General features: G+C 37.5%; 1 protein-coding gene across 3 annotated transcripts; it reads right to left on the bottom strand.

Annotated features, from left to right (window-relative positions):
* Positions 1-203: 203 nt before the first annotated feature.
* LOC103708063 (coiled-coil domain-containing protein SCD2-like) lies at positions 204-19,855 on the bottom strand. 3 transcript variants are annotated; one of them, XM_088719480.1, is made up of 17 exons: positions 19,413-19,855; positions 15,382-15,551; positions 14,100-14,175; positions 13,896-13,937; positions 13,752-13,814; positions 11,902-11,951; positions 11,799-11,826; positions 8,968-9,042; positions 8,733-8,843; positions 8,575-8,635; positions 6,161-6,277; positions 5,926-6,047; positions 5,012-5,081; positions 3,003-3,044; positions 2,730-2,770; positions 928-1,054; positions 204-497 (listed from the first exon to the last, which is right to left on the bottom strand). In XM_088719480.1, exons 1-17 carry the CDS (start codon positions 19,758-19,760, stop codon positions 394-396), a joined length of 1,647 nt encoding a protein of 548 aa, XP_088575606.1. In that variant the 5' UTR covers positions 19,761-19,855; the 3' UTR covers positions 204-393. The 3 variants fall into 3 exon arrangements, 2 of the variants coding, with proteins under 2 accessions (XP_088575606.1, XP_088575607.1); XM_088719481.2 differs by lacking the exon at positions 19,413-19,855 and adding an exon at positions 16,639-17,143; XR_015976954.1 differs by lacking the exons at positions 204-497; positions 928-1,054; positions 2,730-2,770; positions 3,003-3,044 and adding an exon at positions 4,169-4,290 and having other exon boundaries at positions 4,381-5,081; positions 19,413-19,824.
* Positions 19,856-20,259: the final 404 nt, after the last annotated feature.

A 20,259-nucleotide genomic window follows, 5' to 3' on the forward strand; every position in this document is an offset into this window, starting at 1 on the left:
TTTCTCATGTTCAACCAAGATTATATATAGCAACAATACCGACAGCTAACAGTTAAGAACTTGTAGCCCGATGGCTTGCAAAAATCCAGGTGGTATTGTGTCAGGCCTTCGCAGGGAGACTCAATTAAATGTATAAAATATCAATCCCTGTATTATAAATAAAAAAAATGATAGCTATCGAATATTCAAAAAAAATGCATCAATTAACATAAAATCCACCTATATATATATATAGCATCTAACCCTTAAACATGATTTTAGAGGCACGGCACCTGCAAGCAATTGAAAGCAAGCACAGCTGATGGAGAGGCGGATTATCATATTTTGAAAAGCTAATGATGAACAAAAAAATTAATGAAACAAATGAAAAACAACAATTGGCATGTCTTCTTCCTAAGGGTTTTCTGCATCAGCTGGCAGGTCGATTTCTCTACGGGAAGCTTCCCACAGCTGCTGTTCGATGCTCAGCTTCCTCAGCTCCATCAGTCCTCTCTCGACTGAAACAAAAAGGAGAAATGAGACGGCATATATACACGAGGTGCACCAGTAAAATTACCTTTTGTGAATCTCCATGCATGAATAATAATACATTCAGGGGTACCAATTCAAGGGACAGGCCATGGCAATGACTCGCTCAACAGACCAGATAATTATAAACTTGTTAAAGTGTCATAATCTACAAAGAGAAAAAAAGGAAAAAAAGAGTGCTCTATGAATCTCTCACACGCAATATTTCAAGGTGATGTCAGGAGGGGTAAAAAATCCTTCAATCATTGTTGATCTCGTCCATGCATGGCTAATCTTGCAGTATGTATGGTTCTATAAGGATTATGCAATGAGCATTGTCTTGCTGAGAAATTACGAGCTTTGCTAATAATGAATCCATTTGACACTTTATGGGAAGATAATATAAAGCAGTTAACATACCATCAACAGCATCATGAGATGTTGGTGGCTGGCCAATGCGGCCGATCCAGAATTCGAGCCTCTCATCAGCAATATCCTCTTCCACCACATGGGTCTTGGCTCTTCTCCAGAAATATGTAAGCCATGCCTGCAGTAGATGATATATTTGTATTGTCCCCACTAGAAGAAAGATTATAGGAAAAAGAAATGCTGAAAGCCTGAAATGCAGTTGCTAGGGAACATTTTTTCAATGGACTGCTACCGATACCTCCAAATTAAATCAGAGGGAGAAATAACATACTTAAGCAGCAAACTATGTAGTTATCATGCAACAAACAGTACTTCAGAAAAAAAGCTCCCAGTAATGATAATCCAATTGTAAAGCACTGGAATATGCATCCATACTTCACGACCTTACTGGTAATTCTGATGCAGGGGCCGTATCAAATGTTTAGTGATGGGGTTCCACATGAGAATGTGTTGGGGTGTAGATTTAATAGCTTGCAGGTGACAATAACTGATAATATTTTTTTTAATAATTGCTGACATATCGGAAGAAACAATCCCAACCATAACAGTTGTAAAAAGGATAACAGGAAGCTAGATTTGCAAGTTTCCGCACATAGATCATCATCACTGGCACCACATGGAAAATGAGAAGAGGAAACATCACCCTCCCAAGAAATTTCAAAGAAACTTAACCAACAAGGCAGAAAGAGATCGAGCCAAAAAAATAGCAATCATGGTCTCCTTTGAAAAGTAGAAGCATTGTTCAAGAGCTCCTTGGAAATATTCGTGAAAAGAAATGCATCAGCTTCATTTGAAGTGGTCACCACAATTGGCCCATATAACAGATTACGCTTTTAAGATCCCTCTCCAACCCATCAACCACAAAAACTAGACAGTCCAAGCCAAACAAAACACCAGCCATGCAAGTCTTCAGGATATCTGAATGACTGGCAACCATGCTGGCTAGAGAGAATAAAGCATGTCAGAGAAAGCTAACAGAAACCCAATTCTGATTCAATGCCAGGTCAATTGTGATAGCATACAAGATATGTGAACCGAAAAAAAAAATAGTTATGTACCTTCAAAACAGAGATCAGACTAACCTAAAAGAATGTTTTCCCCAAATCCCACATGCCACCACTCAAGAAACAAGCATCTAATCTTCTGGGTTAGACATAAAGAATAACACTGCTGCAATCTATAACTATCCCACATCTTTTACAAAGTTCAAAGTCATGGCACCGCCCCATTCCGTGTCATCTGTTATCTGATTCTGATTTAATAGCACCTGTTTCTTCTCAAGGAGAGAGAGGGGGGAGGGTGAGAAAGACGAGAGAAGAGTGGGGGTGTTAAATCCAATTTCATCTTATCATTGGAAGACCAAAGGACCCAATTTTTTTCAATTTAAACTAGCATAGGTAAAACAGAAGTGGGTGAACCACCCCTTCCCCTATGACGTGATCTGATTTTGATTTAATAACACCTGTTTCTTCTCAAGGGGGGAGGTGGGAGAGAGAGAGAGAGAGAAGGGGGTGGAGGAGGAGGAAGGGGGGATCACTTTTACATAATATATAGCATTTGTCAAAATATGTTCATGTTACATTTGTATGAATAGGCCGATGAACCATGGAAGGTAGCGTTTGACCAAGAATGCCAACAGGGAACAAGTTAGTTTAATCTTAAAATTCAATGAAGTAATGAAATCAGACAGAGAATTGTTAAAATCCGTTATGAGTGTAGAAATAATAAAGTAGGCAAAAGTATGTTTTAAAACAAGGTGACACAAAGATAGCAAACCAAGAAGACTAATATACCTGCTTAAATAAAACATCTTGTGCCTCCTCCTCGCTTAGTTCTGCAAGAAACATAAACTTCTGTAACATTATGTGCTAGTAGCACATCAACCAAATAAAGAAGCAAAGAGAATAAAACATCAACACACAAAACATATATGGCAACCAAAATATAACCAGCATATACAGAAACTACAGATAAGTCGTAGTTTCCAAGCAACTGTGATGCAATTAATAAAAATGTTCTTGATGTTAACAAGAAGCATTAACTCAAGTTAAGTTCTCAGAAAATACCAAATGCTTCTGCGAACTTCTGATCACCAGGTGACTTGAGATCTGCATGCAGAAAAGAAAGCAGAAAAGATATTGTGTTAGGTGCTGTTAATTAGGAAGGGGGGAAATAAAGAGACGGTGTAATTTCTATCTAATGACAATGGGGCAAACATTCTGTTATATTTATAGTTTCACAATCTGTTCCATGCTTGTATGTAGAAGGTGAAGAGAAGAAAGTAATGGAGCAAACATCCAAGAATTCTTATAGCTGCACTCTATTCTATGCCCAGATGCAAGTATGTCTCAATATGAGCGTGGTTGCTTTCCACAGCATCACAACAGTAATGACGACTAAAAACTAAAAGATGGTAAAATTCTTTTTCCAAGGAAAACATGACAACAAGATTGCACTTGCAAGAAGGTGTAGACTTGTAGTACCACATATAAAGAGCGCTTTCAAACTTTTCATTCAAATAAAGGTGCTCTGGATGTATTGCAAAAGCTAGAGATGGAAAGAGTGTTTTAAAAGTTCTTGAATGAGAACTTTACCAGAGCAATGGTTCTAGCATAGAGCAATTTGGAAGGGAGTAGATGCAATACCAATTAATTTGGATATCGAACTAGAAAAAAAATCAGATAAAAAAGGTGGGTAACATGATCTTTAAACCAAAAAGGATTGTAAAATGGATAGATGGAATTTACATAAAGCAACTGAGTATGCACAAGCTATAATCTTTTAAAATAAGTAATTATCAATTACAAATTTAATTAGCCAGTGGAGGGTTAAGTTCTGGCCCCTCATGATCATTGCGCTTCATAAAAGAAGGGAAGTGTGGCACTTGTAGGGCGCATGGATTCAAAAAACCTCTATATGAGGAAAAGACTGCGGCATTTTCTTTGCCCTGGAGAACAAATTTTGTCTGCTCTATTTTACAAGCATACCGTTCCCAACCTCTTCTTTAGGCACTTACTGTCTACTGATTCCTTTGAAAAAAAATGTACCCAAGCCAACCTCTTCTTTAGTTCCACCTCTTCCGCTGAAGTGGTTAGGAACCCACACTTAATTTCATGAGTACTTTTGAATCATCTATTTGCTGTAATAAATTAGCTGCAGTATCATTGCTGTTGTAGATGTGCAAAGGCCAATTATAATGTCTGATTCATCTTTTCCAGCACAAGAAGAGGGCTCAACTTGAGAATTCTGGCCAGGATTAAGTCTGTGTTGCAAGGATGCATGTAAACATAGATTTATGTTTGAATCTCATAGAAGTGAGTAGTTTTCGACTTTCTTCCTCTGCATGATAGCTTGCTGAAAGTTTCCATCATCAATTCTGGTTAGAGATTATCCGGACACAGATCTCGTACTCAAAATTCAGGTGGATATGAAGCAAACTCTTACCAGGGAAGGCTCCATACTCCATAGGTAGAAGGTCAAAATCACTTAGGGGCTGTTGGCTTGTCTGTAAGATTTCTTAAAACAGATAATCATAAAACCTAATTTTCTGTGAAACAGGCTTCATGAAAACAAAGGGAGGCTGTTTTTCATTGAGCATATTTTTTCAGGTTGTATGACCTACCGGTTAAACAAGTTTTATGAAAAGCAACCAAACAGACATTTTTGTAAAACTCATTCAATTTAACTTTGTATAAAGCAATTCTAGTAAAACCTCACAAACAAAAGTCTGTTAAGGAACCAAGAATGCATGAGTCATTATTTTTGCTATCAAAACTAACAAATTCTAGATATTATAAGTTGTAAATGATAAAAAACTAAGACCTATTCTAAATGAATTAGAAGATTCTCACTCAGTTGATTGAACAAAGTACACATCCACATGCACGCGTACACACACACACACACATATATACATACATACATATAAATATGAATACAAATATATGACAGCTTGTTATATAAAGCTGAGAGTAATAGAATGAAACATGGTAAATATAATGAATCAAATAAGAAATATGATTCGTTTCTTCCAAATGTAACATACATGATGAGCATATATGCTATAAGAACAAACCTGACACAGATTGTCGAGCTAAATTAGGACGTCGATGTTGAGCCATTGCAAAAACAACAGCATCCTCAATCTGTCATCAGCATCAGCAAAAAGTAAGATAAGCTATACTACCCAGACAATTCCCTTTTTAGGTTTCTTGAAGTAACAATATTTTTTGGACACATGGACACAACATGCCAGGGCAAGGCATGGTACAATACCGCTGGAAAGTCCACTTTGAAGTGTCCTGCTTATATCAGCAAGAAGTATCCACCACTTCATATTTTTTTCCCCAAGTGTCATGCAGGAGACTTAGTTTCAAGTTTTGGACATTTAAAGAAAAGTGCCTTATGCTGCTTTTAATACAAAGTTATCACAATTAACGGTAAATGCACATAGAATGACTTAAACAACTTAAGTATCAAGTTAACTAAAATGCACCTAAGGATACCCTAACATTATATGTCATTATTTATATGTGTACATTATATATGCCATGTCGCCATGCCTGGATTTTCAGAGGCCTCTGTCTCTGACACTTGGGGACACAGCCACTTGGCAGCCATGCTAAGTGTGCAGGAAACATGAAAAGACATGCAGGTGCAAGAGAAGATACAATAGACTGAAATAACTGCAACAACAAATCTACATTAAAGTTTAAAAGAAGCTAGGACTCATGGTAATCACTTATCATAGCAACAAGATAATTGTCCAGGGAGAAATGTCTTAACACTTCAGAACACAGATGCTTGGCAGCCATGTTAAGTGTCTACGTAACACAACAGAGAAGACATGCAGGTGCAAGAGAAGATAAAATAGGCTGCAATAATTGTAACAGCAAATCTACATTAAAGTTTAAAAGAAGCTAGGAGTCATGGCAATTACTTATCAAAGCAACAAGATATATTCATGTAGGAATGGAAAGTTAAACAGACCTTCAGTGAAGCAAGTTCTCTTAAGCCCTTCTCAACGGAAAGCATGCTTTCCACATTGCCTTCTCCAGTTATATCACTCAAATCTCGAACAAGTTTATTTCTTCTCTCAGAATCACCATCACCTAGTTGATATTTAAGAAATTGAAAAAAAGAATAGACACATGTCACATCCATTTTTTACGTAAATAGTGATACTAATATCAGTACTTCTGGTGGTTATACTTATTTGACTTACGTTGACTCGAAGGCTCTTGCTTAGCCCTTTGTCCTGCAGAAATGACGACTTCGAGAGGGAGAGGAGCTAATGACGACCAGTGCTCATGTTTTGATGCAGCAATTTCAGGGTAGATACCTATACTTTTAGGTGTCAATAAAAACACAACGAGGAGGCAATGGACACGAATAAAAACATCAATATACACGTACTGGGGGCAAAAAGCAAAGTAAACAATAAACATTATCCCATTTAAAGTTGGTATTAAAAGACCTAAGCATTCAATTCATGTTGATGGCAAAGAACTCAAAATGTAGAGTGCCTAAAAATACCTATTCGCCAATACCATCAAAGTATCTTTTCAGTCTTCCCCTTCTCTAACCAAAAAAAACTCGGGAAATGACTAACCTTCTATTTGGTGGACAACATCCAATCAGACTTTTTTTTGTATAAACTTGATGCATGGTTGTACCACAAGAAACAAGTAGCAAGGGGGGTTCTCAAGTGCAAAGGAACAAAATCAGTGTCGCCTTTGCTTAGAACAGAGCCCTTACAGCAACTAGATCTTGGCACATGCTTTGCATGTGAGATAAAAATGGATGGATCTGATATCTTAGAGTGGATATTAGGAGAAAGAGTACAATTGTGAATTGAAATTATCTTTTAGACTTTTCTCCCCTTTCCATTTTATAGCAGTAAGGATTATCAGGATAATAGGGATTTGAGATTTAGCAGTGCTGTTGTTTGGGTTTTAACCCTGTGCTGTTCCTTTTATGCTCGGATACCATCTCACATGCAAGCTCATGAGACAGTTGAATGTCCAATGACTCTGGGTGACAGTCGATCATGCCCAGAGTGTTTATTATATATGGTAAGAAATGAAAATGAGTCACTTTGTTATTTTCGCTATCTGATACAGCTTCAATTGGCAATGAAATCAAGATGGTTTATCTGGGAGAAAAATGAAAAAAATCAAGACCTAAACATAATGATGATGTACAAGATGTTAGGTGAATGAAGCACCATGGTAATAAAAAAGTTAGGTCATTCTTAGATGGTACGTTGAAAGTTATCAGGCCAAAAACTTTATGTGTAAGGTGAGTGCAGAAACTTATCAGACTTTGACAAAAGAATATGAAAAGAGAAATTCAATCAAATCCTTCATCAAATATTATAGAAATTCACTAACCCCCAAAACTAACCTAATGTAAACATGGAAAGCTTGCCAGAGAGAGAAAGAGAATCATCAAAAAATATATTTGAGAATGGCTTAAAAGCTATAGGTCTTTAGTTAAACACTAAAAACTTGAGCATTGATTTGATTAAACTAATGAGGTTAAGTTTATAACTAGAGAAAACAAAAAAGAAATGCATCCTTAACCCTATCACAATATTTCCGAGCATAGTTAATTGGTCTAATGAGCCCACCCAGAGTTTGTAACATTTGGAAAGGTTTGTCCTATTGATGCACTCAATTAAAAAGCTGAATTATATGCTCAGACAGCAACTCACAATCCAAAAATTTTGATTGCCTTTATAAAAATTAAAATTCAATTTTATTCTAAACCCTAAAGATTCATTTAAACCTAAACGACAAGCCTACAACAGCATTCAAGTACTCAGCAACCAATACAGAATGGATACCAAAATATATGCAAGGGGTACCAGAGCACCTGTTTTGCTACTGCCTCTAATAATTATGATTTTTCTACCATTAATAACCACATATTTGGGTTTTCTTCAATATTAAACACTAAATCAAATACGTAGTTTTCTCTAGTCCCCCACTTTTGACCAAATTCATTATTTAATATTTTTTAAGTTCTTTTACGCACTCCTCACACTATGAATTGCATATGAGTTATGACAATAAGAAACAAGATTTTACCAGATGAAGATACTCTTTTTGTAATTATTAGCCCAACTTGGTTTCTTTTTATATACTTTATGGCTTCTACTGAATAAAAACCTCCAAAATCTTGTCTACTTTTGAACATAATGCCAAGTTTCTCAATTTGAGACCAACAAATCTTATGCCATCATTTTCTTTACTACGATCATTGCCTCTATTTTGACATTTTTTATTAAAAAAGATAAATCAGATTTAAATTTAGTATAATTATGAAACATAACAAGAAATTCAGACATGTCAAAGTTTATAAAGATATGACATAGCATATAGATTATCTTTCTTCCAATACTTTCTGCAGAAACCAATATGCCACTCGGGACAAATGTGTTCTGTGGGAATTTAAAAGCACACTGTTGCATATATATAAGTTAAGATAGAATTTAAATATGTATCATCCTCATGCTGTGTGTATTAATAAATGTAAACAGAGTATACCTCGAAAATTCAAGAAGATAGAAATAACAAAGACAAATAAACTTCATCTCCACACAATTGAAATACACATCAAAATACAGCAGATTACCATGCTTAACAGCCAGACCCCAGTACCGAGCGAGCCAGCACCTCTTGAGAACAACCTCTTCCTATAATTTAAACATGCATACACAATCAGATTCGCACACAACTAATCAAGCATCTTACATGATTTACAAAGAACTAGAAAATGGCTAAAATGCAAACCATTTCTTCTCCAGTCAAGATCATTCTCTGTGTGGTGGAGCGTAAAGCTTTTGTTTCAGATTCAGCTTCTCTGAGTTGTTCCACTGCAGCTGCAACTTCATCTCTTGCAGACTACAAAAATTAGAATGCAAGAAATTAGCAGCTAAAATGGACACCAGAAAATCACCTGCATTGTAACAGCTAAGCAAACTATAACAATAAGCATAAAATTTTAAACATAATAGGCATATGGTACCTGCACTTGCATTTGAAGAGCTGCTATTTCCTCACTTCTTTCACCCTTGGTCTGCATGGCAGCCTTCATAGCAGCCTGAAGTAGTTAAGGGGTCAAAAGAGACTTTTGATCCATTAAATCAGTCAAGCATCTCTATTCCAATTAAGTTGAAGCAAGAATAGTCATAAGAAAAAAAGGCATGGGAACATGGAAGCTTTATTAAAGGGACAGCAGGTCATGTCAACTGATACATGTCGATCAAGCAAGTTTGCACTAGATCATCTAGGCAATTTTGCTTAGCATGAATGAAAGCATATAAAATTATGATAGCAATTGCAAAATCTGAAACCTGATAACAACACATAATGTAAAAATGTATTCTAAGATGGCCCAATATAGGAAGTATTTACAAAAAATTATTTTGATAGCGCCATGCTTCTTTAAGGACATTGCAGTATTTTATCTAGGAGCTCTCAAGGCTTCAGAAAAAGGGACCCCCTTCCTTTTACATCATGGGGGATGTCATAGTACATTGACAGCTTAAAGGTCGAAACTTTAGGCAGTTCATCTTGCCAGATCTGCCCACAGTCTTTAACATCTTTTTGTAGATGAAGTTATGTGGGCATTAAGAATCCAACAGTCCAAGCTTTTCTGTTTTATTTCTTTTAGAAATCTTTTAGGTCTGATTTATGTATTTTTTTTCTATAATCTATACGTTTTAGACAAGAAAGTATCTTGGAATTACCGTTGAAGGTACTACGGTGTGAACCATGGTCTGTTATGCCGGTACCAGGCACTGGACCGGTTGCCCAATGGTATGAGTCGATACAGGCCCATGCTGTGCCGTGCCGGGCCTGTACCGACAAAGTAAAGGAGGCGGGGGAGAGGGCGAACGGGAGAGAGAAATAGAGATAGAAAGAAGGGGATAGAGGGAGGGAGGCCGGCGGAAGGTGGTGGGGGCCGGCGCTCGGGCAGCAGGCGGAGGCCGCGGCCATTTCATTGTTTTGAACGAAATAGGGGAACGGCCGCAGCCTCCGCCTGCTGTCTGGGCGCCAGCCTCCACCTGCTGCTTGGGCGCTGGCCTCCGCCACCCTCCACCGGCCTCCCTCCCTCTCCCTCTCCCTCCCTCTCCGCTTGCCATCTTTTTTCCTCTCTTTCCTTTTCCTTCTCCTCCTCCGGCAACGGTTTCGTTTTCGTTGCCGGAATCGTCCTGGTCCGCCGCCGGGACGGCTCGGTATGGCCGGAATCGCTCGGTTCAGGACGGTTCCGCAGACCCTGGTGTGAACAGTATATGTTATAGTAATTATGATGTTATAGGAGTCCTAGCAAGAGTTAGATAAATTAGTGGTTGATGTGATTCTAGGGGGATTTCTTTCTATAATTTATAAGAGTCTTAGATGATTCAAATGAGGGGATTTTTGATATTATAAAGGGTCCAAAAAGAGTCATCAAAAAGAGATTGTATGCACAATTTTTATGAATAAATAAAAAAGATTCTTTTGAGCCTGGTTCAGCTACCCTTCTTTCCTATCTTTTCTCTCTTTCTCTGTTACTTCTCCTCTTTCCATTAATTCTGTTCTTCACCTCCATTCACCTTATTCTATTTAATTTTCACTGCCGATACTATTTAATTTCTCATCAGATTTCAGTCAGTAAACTTCATATCTGATTTATAATCTGCTTGGTTTTATATCAATATTTTCCTCCTAAATTCCACTACAGATTTCTCTATTATTGATTGCTAAATTCTTTGTTAATTCTGTTTATTTCTGCAATTATTATTTACTGAAATCTGATCAACTGAGTTTTCAATCAAGCCCTAGGCCTTTTCTTCCATCTTCCTCACTTGGAAACCTTAAAACAGCATGTTTTCTCTTGATCTACCATTGCCCTAAATTCAGTTTTATCACTGGTTGTCCTGTTCTCGGACTTGGACAGCAAGCAAAAAAGCTGATTGTAAACCCTAAGGCCTAAGCTATCTAATCCCTACAATTCAATGACACAATGCAGGCAATACCAATTTGGTCCTGCATCACCATAACAACAGCCATTTAGGAAAGCACATTGACAGTTTGAAGGTCAAAACTTTTTAGGCAGCCCATCTTGCCATTTCTGAGACCACAGTCTTGAACATCTTTTTGCAGATGAAGTTATATTGCCATACTAACAACCATTTAAGGAAATGCATCAAGTGTGAAGGAGTTTTGCATCCACTAGAAGCATTTAGCAGACATGACAAGTCACCTAAATGAATAACTGCTTGCCTGAAGGATTAGACCTTAAGGAACAATTCACCAAGAAGCTTTTGACTGTGATTCATCAACACTAATTAAGACAAAAGAAAGAAAAGAAAAAGAAACAATCCAGGAAAATATGGATCATAATTCTAGAAAATATGTAAGAAATCTTTCCATGTGAATGAAGTATATGCTGCGACAATCAGGTTTGCCATAAATTATAACATCACTGTTTTATAAATCAGTATGTGTCCCTCTTTCCTATTTGCATCGATCATTTCTTCCTAATAATATTAACAAACTACTGTACAACATTAAGGTAGCTTATTTTCTAACATAATAACTAGAGTTAAAAAGGGTGTTACCAATTTTAACAAAACTTATTCTTTATCCCCTACAGAACTAGAAATAGGAAGTTGATGTTATGCTGAACACAGAGACAACATGCACAACCAATCACATGCACACATATGATAGAGGATCAACATTAACTTCAATTTTTTTAAGTACTATCAAAAGGATCAAGCATGCTGTGGCAATCTTCATGAAATATTCTTATAAATTATAGAAACAATAAGAATTAACAAAGTTAAGTTCAGGCTTAGCTATGCTGACCTCTCTTTGTCGTAGTGCTGCCTCCTTCCTGCATTTGAAGCAAAATATCATAATGGAAGCATCAAATAACGGTTGGTAATATGTTCATTCATGCAAACTTTACCTGCTCAATAGTCGAGCCTCCAAAGATACCCCTTCTCCAAGAGTAGCCACCTGCAAAATTAAGGACCACAAAATTTCAGATATTCATATGGAATGATGACTAAGGCTCTACTGTGTGAAGCATGAGATCCCTCCTCCTCTAAGCATGGTAGGTTGCAACATTTGAAAATTCTATCAGTTTCAGTTCTAGCCAGGTCCATGGAATTTTGGTGCCAATAGTTTCAGCAGAAGTTTTGCACCAAGTCTTAGACCAGTCCAAAAAAAAAACATAAGTAAAAAAACATTCAAACAAAATTGAAAATTTTGAAGAAAAAAAATCAAAGAAACAAAAAAAAGTACAACACTTTAAAAGTATTTTGAGTTATGTAGGTTCTTTATTTTTTTATAATTTTCACATATGGAGTGAAATTAATATTGCATATAAGTTAATCTCAAGTTTCTTGGAATTTTGTACTATGGGAAAATATATATTATTTGTTTTGAACTTCAGATATATGAAAACTCATTATATTTAGCAATTTGAAGGTTTCTACTATCTAGTGAATTCCAATAGTTTCCTTCATGTTTTCGTAGAACTCAATATCATATTTAATTTGGGCATTTCTTTCTCATGTTTTTGAGGTTAAGTGGTTATTAACATAGTTATAAAATATTATATTTATTTTATTTAAGAAAGATATTGTTGCTACGAAAATGTATTGTATTTAGTTGTTCATCTTAATTTATAAAATAATGAGGGCCTTTTTGAAATCCTCAGCTTGTCAAGGGTCATATTCATTGTGCTGCTCCCTCTTTTAATAACAAGGAAAAGAAAGAAAGGCCATAGAGAATCAATAATATATAGCCTATGTACTCAAACAAAAAAAAGACAATGACCCTAATATAATAGTAGATACAAAAATAAAAAGATAAAAAAAAGCATCTATCATTAGTTTGTCAGTTTCTGCTGAAATTAGCGGAAACCACCAAAATTGGAATGAAACAAGTCAGTTTTAGCTAAAACCTATTGGAATTGTTGAAACTGACCAAAAAGAGCTAGAGAGAGATGGAGTTGCTAGAGCTCAGTTTAAGCCAATTTCTTCATGAATCCTGCTGTTCAAAAAAGATGGAGTGACTCTTTCCCTATTTTTGGCTATAGTGAAGGAATATTAAAATCTAGAATCTCTTCTGAATGACCTTATTTACAGAGAGTTTTGGAAGGAAGAAGTAAGCCCTTCAGGTCTAATGACTACTAATACTGGGCCTTTGCATGACTAAACATTCAATTTTCTTTGTTTTGACCACAGGATTGCCTAGATCTTCATGGAAACATCAACATGCACCTCAGTAGGAGGAAGCTGCTCGAGCCTCCAGTTGTTGCTTGGACACCTAGAGGAGGTTTCAAACACAGAAAGTTGATAGAAGGAAAGCAAGTTGGCCTTCATACTATCATGAGAGATGTCAAAATGGGAGAAACATAATTACAAGATGCTGGAATAAGGACTAGGAGTGGAGATTCTGAAGGCTCGCGAGAGAAATATTTCTTATCAGCTTCCAACACGACACATGATAGATTTTTGCCAGTGATATTACATGCAAGCCTAGAGCATATCATGCAAATTTATAATGATTCTAATAGTATGATCGACATAATAAAACCAAGACGGAAATTTTAACAGGTTTCACTGGCCTAAACAAACATGTCAGTGACATATCTGACCATCAATTACATTTTGAATATGTATAAAACCTATCAAACTTCTATCCACTGTGACCATAGATGAGAGTACAACTTGCCAAACAGAGAGGACAGAAATTGCCTATTGGTCATAAAACAGTAACAAGACCAACAGAGCTAGAGTAAAAGGTAACCTGTTTCTCAAGCTCCCTCGACCTGGCTTCTGCTCCCTCACATCTCTCTTCAGCAATTCGTAGCTGGACGACATTTGGAAAGAGCTGTCAGAGGACTATTATAAGAGATGACAATTTCCTTGATAAAATCTAAGGACAACACACCTTTTCAAGAAGGTTCTCATTCTCTTCTTGTAGCATATCAAACTGCAAATATGCAAAAGTTAGCCTAACAACAGATTCTTCAAGGACTTGCTCTTATTTCTCATTAAGAAGCCAATTTTAGCATCTTCTTCATTCAACAAGCTGAAAAAAATCCAAGTGTTTGGTTTGACAAATTGAAAGAACTGACACATAGTTCATATTTACCTCATCTCTTAGTGCAGAAGCCTCACGCTGATCTGCTGGTTCTCTTGAATTCAGATGCCTCAAATCTACATGAAACCTGCAGCTTATGTTAATGGCTGCTAGAGATATAATAAAAATACTAAGTTCTGAAACCTAGGATAGATTGCATGGTGGAAGACTTATCAAAATGCTTCTGCACTGAAAGGCATGCAAAGCTACACATGAAAAAGCATTCTTGAATTTCATGGGCTCACAGATGATTCCAAGCAAAGAAGAATACAAAACAGCTGAAAGCATTTTTTTAAAAAGAAGGTTGATATTTGCGTTTATACCTTCAACACCGAGGCATCCATAATGAAGAGAGAAATTGATGCATCTAATCTTGCAATGACACTAGATCCTTATTTTTTCAGATAATTAAAACATTATTGTTTATCTGGAAATATAAACAAAAGGATGCAAACATTTGCTTCAATATTTCCAGAACATTAATTAAAAAATGGAAGGGGTCATTGCTTGGTGCAATGGTAAATACTTGGGCTGATAAGTGCAATGGTATAGGCACAAATCTCAGGGCAGCTACTTGGCATAGAAAATTCCTCAAGATTAGGTTTGTCCCCAGTTCGTCCTTCCAGAATCCTAAATTCTTGGAACATAACTGGGTAATAACCTTTTTTTAGTAATTAAAAAATAGAATATATTAAATCAGTATTCGTTTCATATGCAAATTAAGAGCCATCTTAAAAGCATCTTAAAATTCTTGAAGGTGGCTTAACCTATGGAATGAATCTAAAGCACATAAAAGAATAATTGGGACAAGGGTTGCTCGTTATGTAATAAAAAAATAATCTAAGGCTTCTTATATGGGGGCTCTCGAATGGGAATGGAATCACAGGCTTCCGTAATTATACAAGATGTGAATGAACATGTATAGGATGCAGCTCTAACTTTGCCTCTAGAGGCCTTCATGTCAGAAGCTTATTCTACCCTGATAACCTAGAGTGGTATGCAGATGAAACTTTTGGCAAATTAGGAGAGTTATACTTCAAAATTCACATTTTTTTTATTTGGTAGTGACAGCATGAGAGATTCATCTGCTACCCATAAGTTAGCTCCAAACCAGCATGGAAATAAAGAAACAAATGAATGATACACCTTAATTGGGCATCAAGATCTCAACAGTAATTTGATCATCCTATGTCAGGGCCAACTTTTACAGATATTAAGATAGAATTTGAAAGACCAGAAACATCTTCTCTTCAAGCAAGTATACCATAATATGAGAGCAAAGTAATCATGTTACCTTCTATCCGGTCGCCTATCAAGTGGAGGTTCTATTACTGGATTAGGAGATGGAGATCTCAGTGTTGTTCTGCTTGGAGGCACCCGTGTTGCTGCGCGAACTGATAATGATGATCTTCCAGCTGATGTAGAGCGAACTGTTGGAGCTGGTTCTACAAAGTTCCGACCTAACTAATTAAGATATGACAATATCAAATTAGACAAGAAACTAGTGAAGTTTGGCTAATAAAATAAGTCTCATGTAACCATCTAAAAGAAAATTTCTGAGAAAGTTAGCAGCAGAAATTTTTTATATTTACGAGACCCATTGCTCATGCTTTAACAGCATACAACTGGCTTATACAGTCATCAGAATCCCACCATGATCATGAATCAATCAGGGCAGACAGAGTGCACCGACTGCTTGCAACATGCTGACTTCTTCCATTTCTAGTTATCAGAAAATAAAAACCTAATTAGTCCCCCTTGTTCATTTGGTGGTAGGGATTTCATAACCAGTTCATTCCATTAGAAATGGCTCTCCTGCATACTTTTTTCGAAAAAAAAGGTCTGAAAAATAAAACTCTAAAACAGTCAATAATGGACTTAGGGGGCATATAGCCAACCACAAAGGCCCTAGATTTCAGACAGGAAAATAGTAGACAATTTTGATCCCAAAGCTGAAATTCTAATTGGATCTGATAACCTTGTCTTGAAGAATTACTTTAAACATATCTGGATTATCAAAACCAACAGTTTGAAGATTATATTTGACTTCAGAAAGGTGACCCAAAGCCAAATCAATATTAAATCAGTCATTCATTTGTATAAACAGAAAGATATCCAAGAAAAATGAACCAATACAGCTAAATTCAAACTTGATAGAGACTCAGAATTCAAATAAATTCAAATCAACCATCCGTAATTCATGGATTCACCCAGGAAAGCAACAACTGTGATCGACATTTCAAAAAAAGGAATCAATTGATTTTTTGATGAAAAGGGAGGGAGGACCCACCCTATATTTTATTAAGATAAAGAATAGGAACTTCAGGTTCGTAGCAGATACCGATCTATATCAGCATAATGTACACATAAACACACAAGAATTCCCGAAACTTAAGCGGAAACCAATAGAAAGCAACAATTAATTTTGGAGTTCATAGAATTGAATGGAGATCTAGTCCCACATCAACTCTCTCTTACGCCAAAATATAGGAAATAAATCAAAATTATACGCAGATGAGATCTCTCCTACAACTAGAAGTTCCGGAATTACCGCGGGGGAGGGGGATCTAGCTGCTCTCCCAAACAAGGAAGCGCCGCCGTTGCTGCTGGCTCCCGGCCTGGGGACGCCATACCGGAACCCCGCACCGCCGCCGCCGTCGCCGAATAGCCCGTCGTCGTCCTCATCCTCGCCATCGTCGGCGGCCTGGGATGCCATGACCTGCGCGAGGCGGGCGTTGGCGGCCTTGGCGGCGAGGTTCTGCGTCCGGCGGAAGCCGGAGAGGCCGAACGAGGCCGACGCCGAGCGGTGGTGCCCCGGCGACATCGCCGGCGACGACGAGCCCGTACTGCTCGACCCCCCGCTCCGCTGTCGTGAGTACACCGGGCTCCCAGCCCGCATCCGATCCATCGGCGGCGACGCGGCGGCCCTTATGTAAACGTGGAGGATGTCGGCTCCGGGAGCTAGATTTGGGAGAGATGGTCGGAGCGCGTTTGCCGTCCGATGGGGATCGGGCGGCGGGGATTTCGCGGAGAAAGACGGGAGACGGCGTAGGAGAAGGACGGACAGGTATTAATCTCGTCGGGAGTCGATCCTAATGCGGCTGCCGACAGGACACGGATCGGATGTCTTCCAACGAATAGCAAACAGGGGTATGTAATGACGTGTCTCGCTTTTTGTAAGGTGGGGCCTAGTAGGAGTGCTGTGAATTGAATGATAAAATGAAAGAACTGAACGACACGTAGGAGATTCCGGGTGAATGCTGTTTGTGACGAAACAGCTGGGCTTGACTCGTTTGTTAAGGACGCAGGTGACAGTGTAAAACGACGGAAACGTGATGAATCGTTGCCCTCGAACTTCGGTTACGTACTGTGGATTTAAGGCGGACTTCTCAGCGTTGTATAACAGCTGTTAATCGAATTTTAAAAAGATATTTTCCACGGTGTCACTGTGGAGGGCACACGACATTTGGAGATATTTACACAATGCCCTACCATGCTAAACATATATTTAGAGAGACCAACAGAGCAGTAGATTGGATAACTTTTTATGTCGCGCCATCTAAAAAATTACGAGCTGGAGAGCCATAGTTGTATAGAACACTTAGACATTTGTTGTTTTCTAATTTTATTAAGTATATCCATACTCGTACTGGATGAAATATCTATTTTTAGTAATATATATATTTTTTTAAAAAAATAAAAAATATTTTATTTTTCCGATTTCGTCTATTTTTTTTATTTATTCTTGTTCTAAAATTAAAAAAATAAAGAACAACTAATGTTATGTCTTGCGCCCTTGGACATAATTTTTTTTTTACAAAATCAAGAATTAATATCTAAAAATTTATAGAATTTATTATTAATGAAAATATCAAATTCAATATCTCTAAAATTTATGCTTCATGGATCAATTTTAAAGTGTTGCTGTATTTAAAACATGTATAAAGCTACAAGCTCATGTGGAAAGATATTTCTGAGGTCCTCGTGAAAACATTGGTCTAACAATTAATCTTGTTTTCACATACACATTAAATGTTATAAAATTTTATTGTGTCTATTAACTTAGACTTTACTGAGTTTTACCAAAATACGTACAAATACTATTATTTGTAAAAATACTAATACTTTTGTATAAATCCTTCTAAATTATCTTTTATACCATGATCCTCAATATATGTAAAATTGATCACATTATTTGTAATAGCATTTAAAGAAGGAAAATATTAATAATTAGAAGGGGTGGTTTTTAGATTGATATCAGATGATAATCCAACAATAACTGAAAAAAGAACTTGACATAATTTAAGTCATTAAGGTCAAGCTTATTAAGGTCCGTGTGAAACTTTACAGGATCTTGTGTGGATGTGCAAGGGAACACACATGTATGGATTAATGTATTTTAGATGGGAGTACAAGGTAGGTGGAAGCTACCCATACTTTTGGGTTTAAGTAAATCTTTAAGGAATAACAAAATTATTATGTTTTGAAACGTCAAAGCATAAACATCTCTTTGATTAATGAGTTAGATATATTTTATTTCAAAATAAAAAATCCAAACTTATATTTATACAAATATTATCTTCTGTAACTTGAGAACAAGTCATCTTCAACATCAATTCAATAAGAAATATATCTAATTTCACTATTCTTTCCCCATCTAGGGTAGATTGAGTCAACAAACCTGGCAAACCAAGAACCATTTCAACTAAGCAATTTGTACAACATAGATATTAGTTTAACTAAAAATTAACATCAACATTACTTAAAATATAATTTAGAAAGAATAATTAAAACTAGGTAAAAATTAAAAAAATCCAAGCTACACAATGTTAAAAATAACCAATAACTATTAGTTTGCACCTTGATAATTTTCTAAGCAATATAGACACTTTAGAAAGAAGCCAAAAAATACTCTATATGAATAAAAAAAGAAAAGGTCAAAAAGTGGATAAAAAAGCAAGTGTGTGTGTGTCTACATATATATATATATATATATATATATATATATATATATATATATATATATATATATATATATAGTTATGTCTCTTCACTCTTCATTATGTTTCCATAATCCATATATACAATATTCTTACATTATTGGTCAGCATTATTGCTTGAGATTAATGTCAAAATGTTTCATATTCATATTTTCAAAAGACATATATCCTGCTTTCACGTAGAAATCACACACAAGCATTAAAGCTACTATTTTTACGAACAGCTGGATAATTGGAAGTTTGGAACAAGATTTTTTTGTTGAAGGAAAAAAAAAACAGAGAAAAGAGAAATAACGCATGCCATGCCAGGGTTTTCCGAGATTACCCTAGGTGAGGGATGCCTAGCCGCCGCCCTGTCCAGCGAAGAAGCAGCGCCGCCGCCGCCGCCGCCGTTGCTGCCATCGATCCCCACCCACGGCAACCCACTCCGGTACCCGCCGCCGCCGCCGTCATCGTCGTCGTCGCCGTATGCATCGTACTCCGGCTTCTGCCCTGTCATCATCACCTGGGCGAGGCGTGTGTTGGCCACCCTGGCCTTCTCCGCCCGCCTATTGTACCCCCGACCGCCTCCCCCGGCCGCCGCCGAGAGCGGGTGCGCCGGCGACGACGCCCCCGACCGGCCGACTCCGTACTGCCTCCCGTTCATCGGGCTACCCGCCCTCCTCTGCTCCATCTCAATATAAGCCGTCGGAACGGAATCGAACAACGGAGACCTCACCGGAAAAGAGCTCAGGGGAAGAACGAGGGGAGAAGAAATGCAACCATATATGGGCATCGAGCGTATCAGATTCAGATCCCAAAGTCTACGGCGGGAGGGCGGATCGGCTGTCGTCTCTTGGACAGCAAACCGGGACGTTCGGTCCACGTCGAGATATGCTATTGGCCACCATGTGGGACCCGAAGATCGTGTACCAAACTTACTTCATAAGTCGACCAATAAAAAAGCGACACGCAATATCCGAGCGGGATCTGGCGTTCGGTCGATGTCCGAAAGGATATCGAGTATTAATTTTATTTGGGGTTAGTTACAGGGATGGTGACGAATGGGTTGACGAATTTTTACGGGTTTTTGAAACAATCGCCGCGTGTGTGAGGTGGGACCCATGCGACGCAAAATCCTTGCTCTTTCTTTTGCGGTGTTCCGAGGGTTGTTTTCTAATTGTTTGTCACTG

This window comes from Phoenix dactylifera, chromosome 4, assembly GCF_051530095.1.
Source record: "Phoenix dactylifera cultivar Ajwa chromosome 4, Ajwa_hap1_PhDact_Kaust_v1.1, whole genome shotgun sequence".
Classification (NCBI taxonomy): domain Eukaryota; kingdom Viridiplantae; phylum Streptophyta; class Magnoliopsida; order Arecales; family Arecaceae; genus Phoenix; species Phoenix dactylifera.

Excerpts from the sequence above, each read along its gene's own strand:
- LOC103708063 (XM_088719481.2), bottom strand. The coding sequence starts at position 16,995 with ATGGATCGGATGCGGGCTGGGAGCCCGGTGTACTCACGACAGCGGAGC. Across the intron at positions 11,827-11,901 it reads GAGGCTCGACTATTGAGCAG|GAAGGAGGCAGCACTACGAC; the intron begins GTAAAGTTTGCA and ends CTTCAAATGCAG. Across the intron at positions 1,055-2,729 it reads AAGATGTTTTATTTAAGCAG|GCATGGCTTACATATTTCTG; the intron begins GTATATTAGTCT and ends CATCTACTGCAG.